The sequence below is a fragment of the Capsicum annuum genome, chromosome 12 (genome assembly GCF_002878395.1).
Source record: "Capsicum annuum cultivar UCD-10X-F1 chromosome 12, UCD10Xv1.1, whole genome shotgun sequence".
In the NCBI taxonomy this organism is placed as follows: domain Eukaryota; kingdom Viridiplantae; phylum Streptophyta; class Magnoliopsida; order Solanales; family Solanaceae; genus Capsicum; species Capsicum annuum.
In genome coordinates this window covers 231,751,152-231,773,604 of record NC_061122.1, presented here as the reverse complement: position 1 = coordinate 231,773,604, position 22,453 = coordinate 231,751,152, and the positions used below count along the sequence as shown (strand labels likewise).

The 22,453-nt window shown below is 38.9% G+C and overlaps 3 protein-coding genes across 6 annotated transcripts; 2 read left to right on the top strand and 1 right to left on the bottom strand.

The window, feature by feature from the left end:
• Nucleotides 1–8,284: 8,284 nt before the first annotated feature.
• Nucleotides 8,285–11,144, top strand: LOC107851479. Of its 2 annotated transcripts, none has more exons than XM_016696515.2 (2): nt 8,285–8,436; nt 10,415–11,144. In XM_016696515.2, exon 2 carries the CDS (start codon nt 10,472–10,474, stop codon nt 10,940–10,942), a length of 471 nt encoding a protein of 156 aa, XP_016552001.1. In that variant the 5' UTR covers nt 8,285–8,436; nt 10,415–10,471; the 3' UTR covers nt 10,943–11,144. The 2 variants fall into 2 exon arrangements, with proteins under 2 accessions (XP_016552001.1, XP_016552002.1); XM_016696516.2 differs by having other exon boundaries at nt 8,311–8,447.
• A 2,195-nt stretch (nt 11,145–13,339) lies between these two features.
• LOC107850523 (SNF1-related protein kinase regulatory subunit beta-1) lies at nt 13,340–17,626 on the top strand. The gene is given in 4 exon segments (NM_001324675.1): nt 13,340–13,534; nt 16,029–16,207; nt 16,323–16,485; nt 17,306–17,626. Coding segments are annotated over 4 exon segments (858 nt in total).
• A 358-nt stretch (nt 17,627–17,984) lies between these two features.
• Nucleotides 17,985–21,705, bottom strand: LOC107850522 (receptor-like protein Cf-9 homolog). 3 transcript variants are annotated; one of them, XM_016695104.2, is made up of 2 exons: nt 18,693–21,705; nt 17,985–18,588 (listed from the first exon to the last, which is right to left on the bottom strand). In XM_016695104.2, exon 1 carries the CDS (start codon nt 21,514–21,516, stop codon nt 18,727–18,729), a length of 2,790 nt encoding a protein of 929 aa, XP_016550590.1. In that variant the 5' UTR covers nt 21,517–21,705; the 3' UTR covers nt 17,985–18,588; nt 18,693–18,726. The 3 variants fall into 3 exon arrangements, with proteins under 3 accessions (XP_016550590.1, XP_016550591.1, XP_016550593.1); XM_016695105.2 differs by having other exon boundaries at nt 17,985–18,608; nt 18,693–21,696; XM_016695107.2 differs by having other exon boundaries at nt 17,985–18,591; nt 18,693–21,696.
• Nucleotides 21,706–22,453: the final 748 nt, after the last annotated feature.

The window sequence follows — 22,453 nt, the reverse complement described above, 5'->3', positions numbered from 1 at the left end:
TGGGGCATTTTTTTGTCAAAACGGTGTGCTATAACTCATGATTTCGAGGGTGGGCTTGGGGTATGGGCGTGCTGCGGCCGAAAATCGCTCGGGGTATGCCAGGGAGTTTAGGGATCATCTCAGTGTGGTCCGTTTAGTTTTTCATGGATATTTGGTGGACAAACGGGCGAAACGACGTGAAAGGGGCATTTTCGAGCAAAATCGGTATGCTATAGCTCACGTTTTTAGGGGTGGGCACAGGGTTCGAGCGTGTTGTAGGTCAAAAATCTACCGGTGCGTGCCAGGGAGGTTGGGAATCGTCCCAATGTGGTCCGTTTAATTTTTCGTGGCCATTTGGATGGACAAACGGGCAAAACTGCGCGAACGGGGCATTTTTGAGCCAAATCGGTATGCTATAGCCCATGGTTTCGGGGTGGGCCCGGGGTTCGGGCGTGTTGTGGGTCAAAAATTGATCAGGGCGTTCCAGGGAGGTTGGGGATCATCCCAGTATGGTTTGTTTAATTTTTCGTGGCTATTTGGGTGGACAAACAAGCGAAACAGCACGAATGAGGTATTTTCGGGCCAAATCGGTGTGCTATAGCCCACGATTTCGGGGGTGGACCCAGGGTCCGATCGTTCTGTGGGTCAAAAATCGACCAAGACGTGCCAAGGAGGTTGGGTATCGTCCCAGTGTGGTCCGTTTAATCTTTCCTGGCCATTTGGGTGGACAAACGAGCAAAATGACGCGGATAGGGCATTTTTAGGCCAAATCGGTGTTCTATAACCCACAGTTTTGGGGGCGGGCCCGTGGTTTGGGTGTACTGTGGGGCAAAAATTGATCGGGGTATGCCATGAAGGTTGGCGATCGTCCCAGTGTGATCCGTTTAATTTATCGTGGCCATTTGGATGGACAAATAGGCGAAACGGCAAGAATAGGGCATTTTCGGGCCAAATCGGTGTACTATAGCCCACTATTTTGGGGGTGGGCCTAATAGCCTAAAGACTACCAAACACACAAAATTGGCTACTAAGATGCAAATTCCAGCAACCAAACAAAGAGAAAACAACACATAGAATGAAGATGAAGAAGAAGATTACTTGAAATTTAAAGATAGATAGAAAAACCCTTACTTCCACTAAATGATTAGCACTAGAAGATGTATCAAATATTCAAACACACCTCACAAATGAAAGTTAAAACCTTCCTCTTAGGTGACCCAAAGGACTCACACTTCCTCAAGCACACCTTTCTTGCCAAATCATCCGAGACAAGTGAAAACCCTAACTTTCAAATGTTCATGGACCAAGTTTCGGTTCTAAGACCTACAACTACAAGACTAAATCTACAAACTATGAGTAATACTCAATTTCAATTCATCAAAGTCTAATGAAAATATAAGCTAAAGGGTCTATTCATACTATTACATGCCAAAGGACAAAAATGCCCTTAATGAGGACTTAAAAGGAGGCGCCTATAGAGTGCTCTTTTAGAGTGTAAAAAGTCCTCATTATCCTTCCTTTGAGGCGCCTATGGAGTGTATAAATTCCCCTCCTTCCTTCTCTTGACCAACGCTTCAAAATACTCCAAAAAGTCTTTAATTGCTTGCCGATTTCGAGGCCTTGACCCTTAGATAATATCTTGTGCTCTTGAGGCTCATTGTTCTTGTATCATCCTCTCCATCTTGAAGGAATTTGTCCTCAAATTCAGATCTTGCAAAAACCAAACAGAGAGCAAAAACAAACACAAAATCCTCTTGGTAGGAGGGTTAGTATTAGCACCACACTTATATCATCAACCCATGGTTGCTCACACTTGACATACATCCACATATCCTTGGTTTTTGACATAAAAAGCTTAGCATAAAGTATAACAAAGACATGAATAACATCAATATAAAAAATAAGTGAGCACGACCAGCAACTATATCCTTCACATCTCAAGAGTATTCCGGGGTCAAATATGAGCAAATAATGAAGGTTTAAGTCAAGATGGCCCACTCGTTTCACTAGGTTATCAAGTTCACAATCATTCAAGACATTACCCACTACTAGGAAAAACACAAGGTCATTATGAACAAGATTAACATAAGGGCTTTCATTACACACGTTCAAAGGACCATATACTTTATCAAGATCAACAATATAATTATACCAAGGGGGTATACTTTTGGAATACACCCAACTATCTTTTGTTACAATCATGAAATACTTACTACAAGCATCACAAAGGACATGGTTAAGAGAGATATCAAGGAAAAAGGAATGCAATCCGAAACACATCCTTCCCCACCCCAATAGTATACCAAGATCAAATGGATGAAATAGACAAAAATCTAAGCCGAGGTTAGCCATTCCTTTTACTAAAGAATCAGACTCACAATCATCTTCATTCAAGAAAGGAAAATAGCCACCAATCTTACTACTTCTACATAATATCAATTCAAAATTAACATGGTTATAATCATAGGCAAAGAGGTAGTATAGAAAGGAATCAAGTGTGAAGACATCAACCAAGGTACTATCATCTACAAGAGGGTCATGTAGTTTGTGAATACTCTTGTCACGTAATAATGGAACCTTATTCAAGTTATAAGTGCTAGCACTGGATGGACACAAATCATTCTTCCGAAAAGAATTGATTTTATCATCTAAAAGATCAACTAGTGCTTGCATACTCACAACAAGAGTTTGGTCCTTATACAACCTATCAACACCAAGAGTATCAGAAAAGGGAGATTCATACACTTCTTGACTAATCCAATCTAAAACTACACCACTTTGGCTACTACGAGCCACATCACAACAATTCAATTTTTTAGGAGTGTAGAAAATAGCTTGGTTACCTTGTAGATAATGAGAAGTGCTTTATTCACTTTGTTTCACATCATGGCAGCCCTCATGCTCCACATTACAAGGGAATATGTCAAGGTTTCCCTTTGGATTCACTTCTTCCTCGCTTGTCCCACAATGGGGACTTTCGGCTAAGGGCTTGAAGGAAACTTCCTTGGGCTTCTCCTAGGGACTTCTAGGGTCTTGAACTCGCACATGAGAAGATAAAATACTAGGCAAAATTCGATTATTAGGGTTAGTGAATAAAAAGGGTCCTTTGTGGACAAGATCCACAATCAAGCATTTTTTTCCCTTCCAACTTCACTACCCATGGTTTTCCCTTCCTTTCCCCTTCTTTGTTCACATTCTTCTTGTACCTCACTAATAGTTTTCTCTCCATCTTGAGGCTTGGCCTCACTCTCTTTGGTTTCTAAATCATGGAGAGGAGTCATTGGATTTTGTGAATATAGGATCTTTGGACTTGAGGTGTTTGGAATTGTGGAGATTTTGGTGGACATAGTATATCAACCCTCGCTCTAATTCTAATTATGTCACCCCTCATTGAATCCATATCACTCCTTATAGCATCATTTCCGCTCTTCATTTCTCGACTCAAGGCCTCCATTTGGGCCATCAAAGCTCCCATAACATTATTTCCCAAAGGTTGGGAAGTAGTACCTTCGGTTTCCATGGAAAATGTACCTACGAAGTGCAAAAATCAGCAAGCAAAATAACCTACAAAATGAGCAAACGGGTTAGTTCAAAAGCCTCACTTCACTCACACTCAACCTCACCTTACACTTGGCTTCACAAGTGTTGGAGAACTGGCAATACTTGGCAAGTTACTTGAGAGGTGAGAAGCTTTGAATCGGAATGGATCTTTGTTTGAAATGACTCAAAATAAGTGATGCACGAACTTGAACTAACAAAAATACTACGGCTTGAAATTGAGAAAAACACACAAAAATCGAAGACGCGAAACAACAGACTCTAATCTAATTACCAAACTAGTAGATAATTACTAGCTTACTAATTAGTAATAGAATCAACACAAAATCAACTAGAAACAACAAATAGAAACTAGGAAATCTAATTTTAGAACTCAATTTGGCCGATTAGCTAGTGATGACGTGGCAACTTGTGATTGGACGTTGAGTTTTCAAAATTTTCAACCCTAATTCTCAAGTATCGGCCTAGAACCCCTTTGGTGAAGAAGAATTTCGTTTGGGAGGGAAAAATGAAGGTTTGAAAGCCTTTTTGGAGCTTCAAATGAATTCAAAACAAATGGTCCCCCCCTTTGTACTTAGAATATACTTGATATTGTACTTTGATTATTCCTTTGTCTCTTCTTTCTTTGGATGACAATGAATATACCAAGGAATATTCTTTCACAAACACAAAGTACACTCTCTTTCTTCCCCTTTTTTGGATCAAACACACTCTTTGAATATTCTTCCTTAGCAAGATTTGATGAACATGGAGAACAAGATGAATATTTAAGAGTTGACCAAAGTTTGACCCTTAACCAAATGAACTCCAAATCTGATTTTTTTTGTAGATCTAGGTTCCTTAGGCCAATGTGAGCTCAAATAACAATAAATCATACCAACCAACGTCCACAACACAAAAACCACACGGATCTAGCTTCTTGAAGCTTCAAAACGCCATAACTATGGTGGATCTAGCTCAAAATCAACCAAACTTCACTCTAAAAGTAGATCTAAACTTCCTAGGTGCTAGGGAACAAGAATCTAGCACTTGAAACCAACAAAACAACACAAAAACATGTAGATCTAAGATCTAAAATTCTGTCAAAACACAAAAACGTGAAACATCTATTTTTTTTTTTATTTTCTTGACTTTTGACTCTTTTTTTATGAGATTTTCTATATAAGAACACTAAAACCAAGATTTAGGGATGTTGGAACAACCCTAAACAAGGCTCTGATACCAAATGATAGCCTAAATACTACCAAACACACGAAATTGGCTACTAAGATACAAATTCCAGCAACCAAACAAAGAGAAAATAACACATAGAATGAAGATGAAGAAGAAGATTACTTGAAATTTAAAGATAGATAGAAAGACCCTTACTTCCACTAAATGATTAGCACTAGAAGATGTATCAAATCTTCAAACACACCTCACAAATGAAAGTTCAAACCTTCCTCTTGGGTGACCCAAAGGACTCACACTTTCTCAAGCACACCTTTCTTGCCAAATCATCCAAGACAAGTGAAAACCCTAACTTTCAAATGTTCATGGACCAAGTTTCGGTTCTAAGACCTACAACTACAAGACTAAATCTACAAACTATGAGTAATACTCAATTTCAATTCATCAAAGTCGAATGAAAATACAAGCTAAAGGGTCTATTTATACTATTACATGCCAAAGGATAAAAATGCCCTTAATGAGGACTTAAAAGAAGGCGCCTATAGAGTGCTTTTTTAGAGTGTAAAAAGTCTTCATTATCCTTCCTTTGAGGTGCCTATGGAGTGTATAAATTCCCCTCCTTCCTTCTCTTGACCAAGTCTTCAAAATACTCTAAAAAATCTTTAATTGCTTGCCGATTCCGAAGCCTTGACCCTTAGACAATATCTTATGCTCTTGAGGCTCATTATGCTTGTATTAGGGCCCAGGGTTCGTGTGTGCTGTGGGTTGAAAATTGATCGGGGTGTGCCAAGGAGGTTGGAAATCGTCCTAGTGTGGTCCGTTTAATTTTTCGTGGCTATTTGGGTGGACAAACAAGCGAAACTACACAAACAAGGCACTTTCAGGCCGAATTAGTGTGCTATAGCATATGGTTTTGGGGGGTGGGCCCGGGGTCCGGGCCTACTGTGTGTCTAAATCGATCAAGGCGTGTTAGGGAGGTTGGGGATCGACCCAGTATAGTCGTTTAATTTTTCGTGGCCATTTGGGTGGACACACGGGTGAAACGGCATGAACGGGGCATTTTCGAGGGAAATCGGTGTGCTTAGCCCACAGTTTTGGGGATGGTCCAGGAGTTCAGGCATGTTATGGAACAAAAATTGACCTGGACGTGCCAGGAAGGTTGGGGATCATTCCAGTGTAGTCCATTGAATTTTTTGTGGCCATTTGGGTGGACAAACGGGCGAAACGGCGCGAACGTGGCATTTTCGGTCCAAATCAGTGTGCTATTATCTATGGTTTTGGGGGTAGGCTCGGGGTCCGTGCGTGATGTGGGTCAAAAATCGATTGGTGTGTGCCAGAGAGGTTGGGGATCATTCTTGTGTGGTCTGTTTAATTTTTCGTGGCCATTTGGATGGACAAATGGGCAAAACAGTGTGAATGGGGCTTTTTCGGGCCAAATAGGTGTGCTATAGCCCAAGATTTTAGGGTTAGGCCTCGGGGTCCGGGTGTGCTGTCGGTCGAAAATCGATCGGGACATACCAGGGTGGTTGGGAATTATCCCAGTGTGGTCCGTTTAATCTTTCGTGGTCATTTGGTTGGACAATCGGGCGAAATGGCGTGAACGGGGCATTTTCAAACTAAATCGGTGTATTATAGCCCACAATTTTGGGGGTGGCTCGGGGTCATGACGTGCGGTGGGCTGAAAATCGATCGAGACATGACAGTGGGTTGGGATCGTCCCAGTGTGGTCCGTTTAATTTTTCATGGACATTTGGGTGGACAAACGGGCAAAACGACGCGAACGGGAGGTTTTCGAGCCAAATCGATGTGCTATAGCCCACGGTTTTGAGGGTGGGCCCAGGTTTCGGGCATGTTGTGGGCTAAAAATTAACTGAGGCATGCTAGAGAGGTTAGGGATCATCCCAGTGTGGTCCGTTAAATTTTTCGTGGCCATTTGGGTGGACAAACGGGCGAAATAACGCGAACGAGGCATTTTCGGGCCAAATCGGTGTGCTATACCCCATGGTTTGGGGGTAGACCCGGGTTTCGAGCGTGCTGTGGGCCTTAAATCTATCAGGGCATGCCAGGGAGGTTGGGATAGTCCCAGTGTGGTCTGTTTAATTTTTTGTGGCCATTTGGTTGGTCAAACGGGCAAAACGGCGCGAACGGGGCATTTTCGAGCCAAATCAGTGTACTATAGCACACGATTTTGGGGGTGGGCCCAAAGTCTGGGCGTGCTGTGGGCCAAAAATCGACCGGGGCATACCAGGGAGGTTGGAGATCATCCCAGTATGGTCCATTTAATTTTTCGTGGCCATTTGGGTGGACAAACTAGCGAAACGACGCAAACGGGGCATTTTCAGGCCAAATTGGTGTGCTATAGCCCACGATTTCGGGGGTGGACCTGAGATCCTGGCGTTTTGTGGGTCGAAAATCGATAGGGCGTGCCAGGGTGGTTGGGGATCATCCCAGTTTGGTCCGTTTAATTTTTTGTGGCCATTTGGGTGGACAAACGTGTGCAACGGCGCGAACGAGGCATTTTCGGGCTAAATCGGTGTGCTATAACCCATGGTTTGGGGGTGGGCCCGGGTTTCGGGCGTGCTATGGGCCTTAAATCTATCGGGGCATGCCAAGGAGGTTGGGATAGTCCCAGTGTGGTCTGTTTAATTTTTTGTGGCCATTTGGGTGGTCAAACGGGCGAAACGGCGCGAACGGGGCATTTTCGAGCCAAATCGACGTACTATAGCGCACGGTTTCGGGGGTGAGCCCGAATTTCGGGCGTGCTGTGGGCCAAAAATCGATCGGGGCGTGCCAGGAAGGTTGGGGATCGTCCTAGCGTGGTCCGTTTATTTTTTCGTGGCCATTTGAGTGGGCAAATGGGTGAAACGGCGCGAATGGGGCATTTTCAGGCCAAATCGATGTGCTATAGCCCACGGTTTCTGGGGTGGGCTCGGGGTCCGGGCGTGCTGTGGGTCGAAAATCGACCAGGGCGTGTTAGGGAAGTTGGGGATCGTCCTAGTGTGGTTCATTTAATTTTTTGTGGTTATTTGGGTAGAGAAACGGGCGAAACTGCGTGACCGGGGCATTTTCGGGCCAAAATGGTGTGCTATAGTTCGAAAAGTAGAGAGACAAACTCATTATACATATATTTTAGTGAAGAAAAGTAGAGGGACGAACTCATTCTCCATTTTTCTTCTAATTAAAATTGTTTAAGTTGAACATAACACAATATAATGAGTACCTGAAATTCTCACCTTGTAAACCCCTTTATTCATCAATATAAAATATTCCTGCATAACTTCTTGAACGATTTCCCATACAATCGGCTCCCCAACAGGAGCGGACCCACTTTTCATCCAGGTTCGATAGAAAATTATACTATTTTTATATAGTTAAAAATTTTTTTATATATATATATATATAGTAGATGCTGAACTCCCTTCGGCTAATTCGTATGTTTACTTTTGAACCTTTCAATGAAAATTCTGGCTCCGCGACTGCTCCCCAACACCCCCACCCCTACCCACCCAAAAAGGAAAAAATGTATATAATTAAACTACAAGGGGCTAATATGTATGAAACTATAATGAGAAGGAACCAAAGTGCAATTTGCCCCAAAAAATTTCATTTTCCTCTTCATATTAAAACCCCTTTCCTTATCCCTAGCTAGAAGCTGCAGTACCCTATCCCACCCCCACCTCTGCCCGGGCACAAAATCTCCGGTCAATTTTCCGGCAATATTCTTCGCAGGTACGGCATAGGTAGGCGTAGTCAAAATTTGAAGTTTATGAGTTCGGAATGTTACTCCTTTTGAATTATTTAGTTTTAAATTAATAATTTGTATGGTCTTCTATTTGGAATTTCTAAATTTGATAATTGTGGTGTCTGAGTCAGTTTGTGTGTACGTCGACTAATTCCACCAGATACGTAACTCTATTCACCAAAGTACCTAGTGTTTATCTCTGTTAGAAATTGCACTTGAGACTTCATGTTGCTCAACGCAACTTCATTGAAGCACTAGGCCACACACTTTGAGTGCTAAAACGATGTTATTTTTAATTCTTGTGTACTTGGGAATTTTAGGTCAATAAGGTAGCAACAGGTACTAGCTGTGAGGTGTGACGTGTGTTGGTGATGGCTCAGTTTCTCTAGAGTAAAAGTTAGTAAATTTGGTGTTGTAAACTTAGGCAGACAACTACATTGAGAATGAAATGGACCCCAATAGAGCAAAATAAAGGATTTGTATCTCGATTTCAGTTAGGTTGCGATTAAGGCATAATTGGTTGATGATTGATACCTCTTGGTGATTGTTCTTTTTTTTTGTTGTTGGCTCAGTGTCATAAGTGTATTCTTCTTAATATTTAACGAGTTGATATGCAATTCAGTGTCTTTCACTTGTTGAAAGATCGTGTCTTTTGAGGTCTAACCATCCTTGTTTCAATTCAAGAAATGAAATCCCATCTCTTCTAGTTCTATAGCTTAACCCTTACTATTACTATGTACAGTCAGAACGTAATAGTAATAAAGGATAACCAAGGTGTGGTGGTAAGTCATTCATTTTTTTATTCCCAGTGACTCGAAACCGATTAAAATCCCTCTTTTTTTATTAGTATTTTCCTTCTCATATTGTGACTCAATTGAGATTAACCTTCTTTACTTACCTGGTCAATGAACCTAAGTTTGCTCATCTTTAATGGCTCAAATTTCATGAATTCAACCTTAATTTGCAACTACGTTCAACGGAAGTTCTCTTTTTTCATAGATTGCAAAAAGCATAGGCATGTTTGTTTGGGTGAAAGAAGGCATATTTGCCGCTCTGGTAGTTCTATGTCCCTAGTGGAGGAAAGTGAAACAAAGGAAATGCAGTATGTTAAATGATTATTATCTTCAATAATGGTGACTTGTATCAATTTTGTAGCCATTTCCAAAAGGAAGCTCAAAGCGTTAATTTTAAATTATTCATGTTCTGCCTGCAAGATAAGCACACTAAGATCAATTTCAGTTAGCATTTATAATTGATTAAATTCAATTTCTCCCCGATTCCCCCCTTGTATGTGGCCTCCTTTTTTCATGACTCTAGTGGAAAATAGCTATAGGACGTGGCATCTTATGATCTCGTGATTTTATTGATTGGTAAAACTTTTACACAGTGCATTGAAGTAGTCTCTGTACTAAATTATTAGAGGGTGACTCTCTTGAGATACGAGTTTTGAGGGGGGATAAAGGGTGCTTTGATCCAAATGTATACTAGCTGCTGTTGATGTTATTTGTCATGCATTATCGTTTCACTCGAAGTATCGCCAGTGATTGAATATACGTAATCTGCTTTTGATTCACAGGGATAGTTCATCTTGTGCTTAGAGAAAAAATAAAAACGGAGTCTGTTTTTTGTTTTCACTTGGCTTACGCTCTTAGTTTGTGAGTGGTTTTTACAGTATCATATTTCTTCCTCATGCTCCGTCCTGCTCGACTAATCTATGACCTCACTGATGTCTGCAATTTTATTCTCTTTTTGCCATTGAGGATTTTCTGTTATCTCTGCTATCTATTCATTTAAGCGGTTAATCATAGTATAAATTGTTAAAAGTATGCTAGAAACTTTACTTCTTATGTATGATACATTCGTAACTTGCATTGCTGCCTATAGAGTTGTCAATACTATTTGTTTGGTTGGTTCGCTGAGTTCAATGCATGCTGTCGATTAATTTTCTTTCGTCGTGTTGCACAGGCTTAATCTGAAACTGCGGAAATAAGAGGTAACCCCGAGGGAAAAATTTAAAAGGTAATGGGAAAACCACCACAGCCGATTCAAAATGAGACGGAGGAGAGAAAAGAGAGTGATACTGCGACGGCCAGCAACAACAATGAAGGCAGTAAAAAGAAGGTGACGAGAAAGTTGCCAAGCCCGAGAGAGCTAATATCGCACTATGAATCACAAGGCCTGGACTCCCAAGAAGCTTCCTTGAAAGTCATTGAAGATCTCCAGGGTGCTCTCTTCAGGGTGATCAGCTCTTCTCGAAATGACAAGAATCGCAATAATAATAGGAATGAGTCATCTGAAACCTCTAGAAAACTCGATGTCATCCATGCTCGACTACTCAGCCTTGACATGAAAGTTGACTCCAAGCCAGGCTACCCTCAAACCCTCGCCATCGGGATGGCCTCTGGTGTCCTTCTTCAAGTGCTCCCTCGTGTTGCGGATTCGGTTGTCCAAATTTGGAACAATGTTAGAAATGCTGCTAACTCAAAACAGTAATAGATCAAATTCTTGTTGGTTAGCATGCTTGCTTGTAGACTTGTAGTCATGGTTCTTCTACTTTTGAAGTAGAGTTTTGTTGAACTTATGATATGCCAAAAAATAGAAAATTGTTCTCTTAGGGGCGTTTTTTTCTTTTATGAACTTTGTTCAACCTAATGTCATGAATCTTAGCATGTGTCACATTATTTGCCTGTGCCAACTATTTTCGTTTCATTTTGTTTGTCTGATTTTGGCTTACACAAAGTTTAAAAAAGTTAAAAAGAGGCAACGTAACACACTAAGCTCCTGCTATGCGCAAGGTACAACGAAGAATCCGATCACAAGGATTTATTGTACGTAGCTTCACTTTACATTTCTTCAAGGGGCTTCTTTCAAGGTTTGAATCCGTGGTCTCTTGGTCAATTGACAATATCTTTACCAGTTACTCCAAGGCTCTCCTTCACGAAGTTTAAGAAAGTAAAGACGATGTTATAATTTTGTGGTTCGAAATTAAAAATAGACATAATCAATAAATATGTCCTTAACTTGGCCGCAAATCACATCTATCACAAGTAGACACTTAAATTGTATAAAGTTGAACAAGTAGACACACATGTCTTATGTGGCATAATACACGTCGGATATCATGTTGGACAAGAATTGACCACGTTGGACGCCAAATAAGACGTGTGTGTCTACTTATTCGATTTTATACAAGTTTAAGTGCCTACTTGTGCACAACCAAAATTGGAGGTCATAGATGTGATCTGAAGCAAGTTAAAAGGCATGTTTATGTATTGTGCCTTAAAGATATGTAAAATATATCAAAATGCTCTTTGATCTTGTGGTTTAATATACCTAAAGTGGAAAGTTCGAATTAAAAAGTTATCAAAAAAAGAAATAGACGTTATTTCGTTGATGTTATTGCCTTTATTTATGTGTTTCTTTTTCAAACTCCTTTAAAATGCTTTCTTAAGCCGAGGATTTCTCATAAACCTCTTTATCTCTACGAGATAAGAATAAGATCTACATACATTTTATGTCTCTATCCTTTTCAGACCCGAATGTTGTTATTAACATTCCTTGCTTATATACCTTTCTAAATTATAGTCAAATTTCTGTTGCTCATTTAAAACATATCATATTCAACTTTTTCTTATTCATTTGATAACATTAAAATAAAAAATTCAAAAAGATAATTTTGTCATATTTTACAAATTATTTACTGGTTGATAATACTTGTGGGGTGTGTCACTATCATTGTGCTAAAGAAGATAATATGCACACAAAATAAGAAGAAATGTACTTTTTGATTTGATCATTTTGTACACACACCATAAATTTAGTAAATCTACAGCTTCCATTTTGTAGTTATCCTTTATCAACCATTCTCATCTTTCCACATCATCCATATTTATCCTCTAAACTTTCCTTTTATGTTTTTCTTTTATTTCTTTTCCACTTTCCATAAATGCCCTTTTCTTAAAAAAAAAATAAAAATTATTCACAAAAATGAAAGCTTCAAAATGTAAACTATATGCATGTACTCGTAGGTAATTCTTTTGAAGTATTTATTAAATTTTAAATTTACTATGTTTTCGATTTTAAGTTGTAAGTTTTAACTTCAATACTCGTGAGTTACGAGAGTCACTTATTTTAATTGGAAAAAGGCTCAAATATGTTATCGAATTATCAAAAATAACTCATTTATATCATCTGTTAAAAGTTTGACTCATTTGTGCCATCGCTGTTACAAAACAGGTTCATTCATGCCATTATTTGTTAACAATATTTTTTCAAAAACAGCTTTTATACGTGTCATCTTACTAGAGGTCCACATCATTAATTAAAATTATGAAAAAGGGCTCAAATATGTCATCGGGCTATCTGATACTTCGATGACATATTTGAGTCTTATCTCTTTGTTTTAATTAAATATGTGGACATCTAATAAGATGACATGTGACAAAGCTGTTTTTGAAAAATCACCGCTATTAAATAATGACATGAATAAATCTGTTTTTGAAAAACTACCGTTAATAAGTAATGACATGAATAAACCTGTTTTGTAATGGTGATGATAAAAATAAGTCAAACTTTTAACGAATAATATAAATGAGTCATTTCTGATAGTTCAATTACATATTTAAGATTTTTTTCATTTTAATTTTATCAGGTTGAATATGTATTGTAATAAATTAATCGAGGTGTTCGTATATTTGGGGTGACAAAAAAAAGTCAATGCATGGCATGGCATTGTTGTAAATAACTCCAATACTGTGCCTTATTTTATACCCTTTTCTAATCTCACCTTCTCCATTAATTAACAATGGAACACACTATATATAAACACAAAAGGAAACTGCCATTACTTTTTCTCTCTACCTATACATACAAAAATACATATGTATATATATGGGTAATGCGAACGCCAGAGAAGACGGCGGCGCCGGCAGACGTGGAGGCGGAGGTGATGGTGTCGGCGAGGGAAGGAGATCGAATGTAGAAGATCACGCGCTGCGCACGCGCGTAGTTTCGGCTGACTTGATGGTCAATTCACCTCCGCAAAGTCCACATCGTTCTGTTTCACCTCTCTTGTTTGGACCTCAGGTTTGTATTTTTTGTTCGATTTGTTTTGCATATTTATGTGTAACTCTGTTGTTCGGGTTAGCTTGTGTGTAGCTCGATTAATTTTACGGGATACAATATATGTGTGTGATTTAGGATTTGGTGTTGAGTAGAGCACAAATGAGGTCTAATTTGAGCATGTATGTATTTCATTTGTCCAATATTTAGCCATTTTGAGGTCATTTCTTTGTGTCGTAGCTTTAGTGGACGGAGTTATCTGGTACCTGTTGCTGGAGTGAAGTGGTAGGTGGAAGGTATCGGTGGAATATTTACAAATGAGGTCTAGTTTGAGAATGTATATTCTTCGTTTGTCCATTATATGTGTGTGTGTGTGTTTATGGTGTTGGTGACAATGGTGGATTTAGGATTTGTTGTAGAGTAGAGAACAAATGAGATCTAATTTGAGCATGTATGTACTTCATTTGTTTAATATGTAGCCTTTTTTAGGTTATTTCTTCTTGTCAAAGCCTTGGTGGACAAAGCCTACCTTGTACCTGTTGCTATTGCTGGTAATAGGAGCTATTTTCACATTTTGGAGATTCAAACTAAGAGAGTACAAATGAGGTCTACTTTGGGCATGAATATACTTCATTTGTCCGATATGTAACCATGTTCAGGTGATTTTTATAGCGTCCATTGTCTTGGTGTGTCTTGGTGGACAGAGTTACCTGGTGCCTAGTGTTGGTGGGAAGTGGCAAGATTTTCCATGGAATTAGTCGAGGTGCATGAAAGTTGGGTCCTAAGACCATTGTTATCAAAAAGAATATATATCCGTTTTCACTTTTTGGAGATTTAAACTAAGAGAATTTTGTCTTAACAAAGCACTTTTTAATGAAAGGACAGGGTTTTAATTAAAGTTACGTACCAAAAGGCTAAAAGGAATGGACTTTAATCTCCCTTTAAGTATTTAAGTAATCTAGCAAATAATAAGTGAATTCATTTTAAGGTCAATGCCATTTACTGTGTTCTTTCTATTCCACATAAGATTGCTTCAGATGGAGCATGTGCTTTAGAAAAGATGACTTTTATGCTGTTTAAAGCATCTATGATTTCTTTCTGTCCAAATGCACTTCTTTCCATGGTGATATGATGAGAACGGCAACTTGTAGTACTTCTTGTTTAGTTTCCAAATGCCTAAACTTTAATTCCAAAAAATGAGTTAATCTAGTCTGATTTAGCGCGGAATTTAGTCAAAGTGACTCTTTATAAGGAAATATGTACCAAACAAATTATTATGGAAGAAGTATCTTTTTAAATGGTTTAACTATATGAAGGTTAGCTAAGGTTGTAGATACGCCCTCTGTAATTAACTCCGTGTCTTATACTGCCTGTGATTTGCTGCGATGTGTCAGCATCTATAGTGGCAGAGTTGTAAATTGATTGTTGTGCTGTTTCTTTTGTGTAATTAGCATAATTATATGCTTAACTGTGATTTGCTGTGATTTACCGATGTAATAGCGCTGACGTGTTCTGTTTGACGGTTAATTGAAACGCCTATAGGAACAACAATTACTACTTCCTCATCCCAGATTGGTAATATGAATCCTCTATATGCATTCTACGTCTATTAGGTTTCATGTAATTCCTATATGAAATGCGTTTAAGAAAATTCTGGATAAACTGTTTTCTGTCAAGTTGGAAGCTTTTATTATAGGACTTGCTTGAGTTTTACCTTAGGCCCTCTGTTAAATGGGAAAAGGGTAAACATCTCATGGCCTCTCTGTTTTGTTGGATAAAACAGACATACTGATTAATATTAGCAAGTTACATGGAAAAACAAAATGAATTTATGCCAGACGAACGAGCTATAATGTTTCTTTATTAGAATGACTTGCACTAGTGATACCTAGTTCATCCGGGAGCAAGAGACGGGTGCAAAAATGTTAAGCTGTAATCCTAGTAGGACCGGTGAAACCTTTTAGTCAATCTGTAGTCAAGTAAAATTTGGAGGTTTCCTTTTGTGTGCAAGTTCTGCTCTGAACAATTCAATCTTATTCACACTGGCTGAATTTTTTACCAGCTTATACTTGATGAAATTCCCTCTAAGTCTTATAATCAACATTATCGCTCAAAATGTTAGTTTATTTTGCCTGTACACATTTATATGCATTTATGTTTTGTGTCTGCTATACTGTTATTGGTCCTAAGCCGGGGGTCTATCGGAAACAGCTGCTCTACTTCACCTGAGGTGGTGGTATGGTCTGCGTACACCCTACCCTCCCCAGACCCCACTAGGTGGGAATAAACTGGGTATGTTGTTGTTGTTGTAGTGTCGCTCAAAATTTAGTCAATGGCCAAGAAGTGAATAATGTCACTATGAGGTTGGCCAATTACCAAAAGCAAGCACCTCTTATTTTTAGTTAACTTGGATATAGACCAGGAACAGTTAATTGCTTCTTGGATGCCCCAATGAACCCTATAAATACTTGTGACTGTGTAGCTTCGAGACTAAACTCCTCTTTATGCTCCTTTTCAGGTCCCAGTAGTTCCTTTACAAGGAGGGGATGCCAATCCTGTTACCAGTCAAATGTGGGGCGATGAATCTCAGGATGCCTCTGATCATTTTCCAGAGAGTGGCATACCTACTTTGATAACATGGAGTTATGGTGGTAATAACGTTGCTATCCAAGGATCTTGGGACAACTGGAGATCAAGGTAAGCTCTGGCCTGATGTTCAGGAGTTGAACAAAATTCAACCAAGTACTAGCAGTTGCAATGATTGCTGCTAATGGAGTTTCTGAATGTATCCACTAATGATATTTGCTTGCAGGAAGGTTCTCCAAAGATCAGGCAAGGACTATACCATCCTCTTGGTCCTTCCGTCGGGTATATATCATTACAAATTCATTGTGGATGGAGAAGTTAGATATATTCCAGAACTTCCATGTGTAGCAGATGAGACAGGCATCGTCTTTAATCTTCTAGATGTTAATGTGAGTGTTCTGCCTCCTGAGTTTTTGGTTTGGGGGAGGGGAATATGATTTACATTTGCCTAATTAACTGATAATTACATTATCATAGCAGAAGCATTTTTGATAACTTAAGCTTATTTAATCTTCACTGATATAATGACAAATAGCTTTCCAGTGGAAGGGTAGAGTTTGCAATGCTGCAGCTTTCCTTTTGTCCGGATTTATTTATGTTGTCATTTTTTTTCGTGCTGTTTTTCCTCGTCTTAGTTTAAGAGGAAATATGATTCTGTGTTATCTTTATAAAATAAATTGAAAATGTCTCTCAGATGCTAAACTAAAGTAAACATGGTCTGGGTAATGTGAAAGCGAGTAAATTAAAATGAATGGACGCCTGTATAACTTTCGAACCTTGGTGGTGCCAGTGGTATTTGTGACAGTATCCTAATTAATGTTACATGAAAGGGAAATTTATATCAAGGATTTGTTCACATATAGCTTCCTTAAATGTATACGCAGCTGTACGGGTTGGTTGGTAGAGATAGGAAAGCTATATAAGAACAAGGTAAGTTACTCTATACACATACGCAGTTTGTGATATTATCACTCAAAAGTAACACGAAGATTTATCTAAAAGAAACACGAATCTCATGGAAAAAACACGCTGAGGGCTGATTAATGCATAAACATGTGACATTATCACAGCAGAGGCATCATTGATAACTTTCAGCACATTAATTCTTAAGTATGTGGCTATGTGCTTTATAGTCTATATACCGGTTGTTCCCTGAGAACTTGTTTGGCTCATAATACGTGGATAATACAATTTGCATCATTCCTTCAGGACAATGTGCCAGAGAGCCTCGAAAGTGTTGCAGAGTTCGAGGCCCCACCATCACCTGACTCTAGCTATGCACAATCTGTGCTTGGAGATGAGGATTTTGCGAAGGAGCCAGTGGCAGTTCCACCCCAACTTCATCTAACTGTTCTTGGTTCTGAAAACTCAGACGGATCACCTTCTTCTCCAAAGCCCCAACACGTCGTGCTTAATCACCTCTTTATAGAGAAAGGATGGGCTTCTCAATCCGTCGTTGCTCTTGGTCTGACACATAGATTCCAGTCCAAATATGTCACTGTTGTCCTCTACAAGCCACTGAAGAGGTGACCCTGTGTCTACAATCAAATCCTTCTAGAGCTTACGCAGTGTGATTGCGTTAAGATTTCCACTGTTTATATAGACCTGCTCAACGCTCAACTTCCTTTAAACTCTCTCCTCTGTTGTACTATAGTTTCGAGCTTTATCAGCAATGCATATTCTCTTTGCAAGTAAACATCTGTATTGCACTCATCCTTTCTTCACCGTATCTTGTGGTGATTTTATGTTCATAATGTTTTTCAACACAGAAGGATTATAATTGCAAAGTGCGAAAAGAAATGTAGTTTACTAGATTACGCGTTGTACTCCTGTGATTTTTGAGAAACGATTGGGGTTTTAACGACCTCTACCTATGCCAGGCACGTTATAGCAACTATGCGATCACCCATTTCATTAGAATGCATCTCTAAAGTCGTAAACATTACAGATTTTCAGACCGAATTTGATCCGTAGCCTCTCTTAATACTTTTGTTGAAGTAATTTCTTTTGTGGTCTTGTCATGTGACCAGAAGGTCAGACTACATACAATAGACTCATGTGTGGTCGGGCCCTCTATGCATAGCGTGAGCTTTACTGCATCGGACTGCCCTTTTAGTTTCTTTTGTGGTCCGGCCCGTCCTCTGACCTCCCGCATAACGGGAGCTTTAGTGCACCCTTTTCATTTCTTTTGTGGTCGGCCCGTCCTCTGATCTCCCGCAGCCTGTTCATTAAAATTTCTTTTGACAACACCATTTATCCCTTCTGTATATTCAGAAGCATACTTTGAGTTGATAAAGAGCAGATGATGATGCTACACACTTCATTCAATACACTGCATAAATTTTGTAAGTTGAATTGTATACAGTAAGAATTTAAGACTGTTCAATAGCTCTCAATTATATGATTGTTGATTGTTGTTGTGGTCTTCTCAAAGCATCTTGCATTGCCATAACTTCTTCTTCCCTTTCTCCACTTCCATCGACACCAAATATCTACTACCATAAAACATCAACTGATGCTGATCGTTATCAAAATCTTCTACTTACTGACATTATCGGAAATGAAAAAAAAATTCTCAGTATAGAGCTTAATTTACCTGAAGTTCTGAAATCAGAACTTATATAACTTGTCTAGAAGTGATTGTTTCTTCTTCTGTTATTCCTTTGCTCTCGCTGCTTCTTTCTCCTTCGCATCATAATGTTGTGCTCCAGATCTTCAATGATTCGCACAAGCCATTTCGGATTTCCAGTTGACAACATGAAATAGAGTATGGATAATCCAATACATAGTCCACTTCCGTATCCCATAAGAGCAGCTTTCCAAAAATCACTCCAAAACTCAGAATCACTTTCTTCATCGTCTGGTCCAGATATAGTGTCATTTGTATCTGATACCTGATCATCACCACAACTCTTTGAAACAGGGAATCCACGTAATCCATCATTGCCTTCGTATGAATTGCTCTCAAAAGTGTGAGATTGAGGTCCTTGAGGGATGCATCCTCGGAGATGATTGTGGGAGAGATTTAAGAATGAAAGAGACGTAAGAGAAACCAGTTGTTGTGGTATCTCTCCTGAAAGTTGGTTTCCTGATAGGTCTAATGATTCAACCGAAGATAAATCTCCGAATGATGGAGGTATACGACCTTGCAATCCATTATGAGATAAATTCAGCACACGAAGTGCAATGAGATCCCCCATGATACTTGGAATTTGCCCTCCAAATTTATTACTTGAAAGATCGACAGCGGTGTACAAGTACAAGATTCTCACAATTTCACGCACCAATCCCTTGGTTGTAACTGTAATAGAATCTTTGTAATATGTATCTCCACGATATCTTGGTGCTTCCTTTGATGGATCAATTGTCCTCATGCCTTTCAAATGCTGAAACAGACTCGCAGGTAAGTTTCCCGAGAAGGCATTCTGCGAGAGATCTATGATTTGAAGCTCGGGAAAAATAGTTTCCATCGTTGAAGGTTGAATGGACCCATGAAATTTATTCGCTCTCAAGCTTAAAACCTTTAGCTTTGGAAGAGCTCCCAACCACATCGGGAATGTGTCAACGAGATGATTATCTCCTAAATCAAGAACCTGCAACTCTTTGCAATTGGCCAAAGATTGGGGAATTTTCCCCTCGAGTTTATTGCCATGCAAGTTGAGGCTTCTCAATGAACTTCCATTGCTGAAAGTTGTTGGAAGATTCCCAGAAAGATTGTTATGCCGCATATCCAAAACCTCGAGGGTAGTGATAGTTCCCAAACATTGCGGAATTGCTCCCTTCAAGTTGTTTCTGCCCAAATCTAGCATAAACAGTGAAGTTGAATTGCAAATAGATGAAGGAATTTCTTCACTGAGATTATTATCGGATATGAGGAAATTTCTCGTGGAATTTGGTGGAATAGGTAGTGAACCTTGAAGCAAATTTGACCGTAAATCAATAGTATCTATAGTCAGAAGAGGAATTGAATCAATACTCGTCAGCATATTGTTGGATATATCAAGAGTTATCAATGAAAGCCAGTTCGACCATGCCCAATCAGGTATTCTTCCTTGAAGCTTATTATTTGAAAGATCCAACTCCCAAAGATACTTTGCGGATCTCAGAAACTCCCATTCTTTCACTTCACATGCTGCCAATAGTAATACGTTAAGAGATTCAGGCCAAGTGAAGCTACCTTTGTTCTCATTGATCAGTGATATCTTATTATTTGAAAGAACAACTCCCAGAAGATTTTTGAGGTTTGAAAATAAGCTGACATCGACATTGCCGCTAAAGTTATTGTTGGAAAGATCAAGCCCTGTTAAGTTCACAACGTTTTGAATTGACTTGGGAACATGGCCTTGCAGTTGATTGCTTCCTAAAATAATCTCTTCTAGTGAACTGGTCTTGAATTCCTCAAGCTGACCAGAAAAATGGTTATTACTCAAGAATAAACGACGTAGTGATGGTAGGGAGAACACCCATGATGGTATAGTTCCATTCAGGGAGTTATCTTGAAGAAACAAAGACTGTATGCGGGTGAGATTCGAAAGAGATTCAGGAATAAGCCCTCTAAGGTTGCAATTGGTAAGAGACAAAGAGTTCAGCGAAGTTAGATAGCCAAGAGACTCCGGCAAATTATCGGAAAAATTCACCCTACTAAGATCTAACTTCATTAGAGATGCACTGCTGTTCCATTTGGTCTTTGGAAAAGAACCACTGAGCTGATAATTGGAACTTAAGTAAAGTGTTTCCAGGTTGGGCAGGTGAAAAATGCTCTCAGGTATTATCCCATACAATCCTGTCCCTCCCAGCTTCAGCGTTGTTAAATGAGAAGAAAAATTCAGAGGAATAGTGGAAGAGATGTTTACGGAAGTAAGATGAAGCTCTCTTAATTGAGTCAAATTCTGAAGGAGCAATTTAAAATCATGGGCTGCGAGTCTCAGATCAGTTCTAGACGAAGGGGAGAGGCGAAAAAACTCTAACCTGGAAAGACGAGAGATTTCAGAAGGAATTTGACCTGAGAAATTGGAGTTTAAAAAATCAAGATGTGTCAAGCTCGAGAACCTACCAAATTCCGGAGAGATATGACAACCGCGGAACTCATTCCAAGAAAGGTTGAGCCTTTGCAGATGAGTGAGTTGGAATAGGCTGCTATTGGAATCAATGGTCCCAACAAGTTGGCTGCAACTGAGGTCAAGTTCAATGACATGGCCAGTCATCTCATCGCATATTACTCCATCCCATAAACAACAATCTCTGCTCGTGTTCCATGAATTCGTCTTTGGATAACATCGAGGAGAAGCAGAAGGATCTACATTAAGTGTTTCCTTGAATTTTACAAGTGAAATGCTTTGATGTTTGGGACACACAAGTATGGATGAAGAACAAACAAGTTGACAGAAAAAGAAAGCTAAGAATACAAATGAGAGGCCCATATTGTTTGCAATAAAAAGTTGATAGTGGGAATTATGAAAAAACTATGCAAATATATATATATATAGAAAGACTGCATACTTTCTTCGGCTTGTTAAAGGTGGCTATAAATTATTGAGAGGTTCTGTATAGCATCTAAATTATAAGTTTTAACTAATGCTACTTGTGCCAGTTGATTGGAAAATACAACTTGATTGAACTTGTATAGAATACTTAAAAGACATTTATTTGGGTCCCAAAAGGATAGAAATTTTAAAAAAAATGAGGTTATGCGTAGTTTTCTCGACTTTTTTTTTTTTTTGTCTTGAACCGAGTGTCTATCGGAAACAACCTCTTCACCTCACCTTTGAGGTAGTTATACGAACTTTGTGGGAGTACACTAGGTATGGGGTTGTTAGTTGAGGAAAATAAGTGAGTTTCTTATTTATTTTCTTGCTATTGACACGTAAGCAGAAAATATTATTCCAAAAAAGCATTATATATATAATCAAGACATGGAAAGTGGGGTGGGATGGTGGGGATGGAGGCTAAGGAGTTGGGATGAAAATAAAAATATAGTGTGCGAAGGTAAAATTCTCAATTAATAGAAGCTCAAATTTTTTACCTCCAATAATAGAATAAGTCAAATAAAAACAAAATGTTTTCTTTTAAGTGAAATTTAGTTGTGATGAAATACGACACGTAAAAATATACAAGGTAAATTGTAACAATAAATTTATTCCACAATATAATTAGTTCCAAATACCACTTTGGCTTATAAATTTGATATGAAATGAAAATCAATGTTTTGTTATTCTTAAGTCACTGCACAAATTTTTGGTATGGAAATTTCAAAGAAGGCCACATCACTCAAATCATTGAATTTGATGTAAAAGCAAAAATAGGAAAAAAAACAAAATAAAGCAGACTGCTTTTTAGTTCAAAAACCAGTGAATCCTT

Excerpts from the sequence above, each read along its gene's own strand:
- LOC107851479 (XM_016696515.2), top strand. The coding sequence starts at position 10,472 with ATGGGAAAACCACCACAGCCGATTCAAAATGAGACGGAGGAGAGAAAA.
- LOC107850522 (XM_016695104.2), bottom strand. The coding sequence starts at position 21,516 with ATGGGCCTCTCATTTGTATTCTTAGCTTTCTTTTTCTGTCAACTTGTT.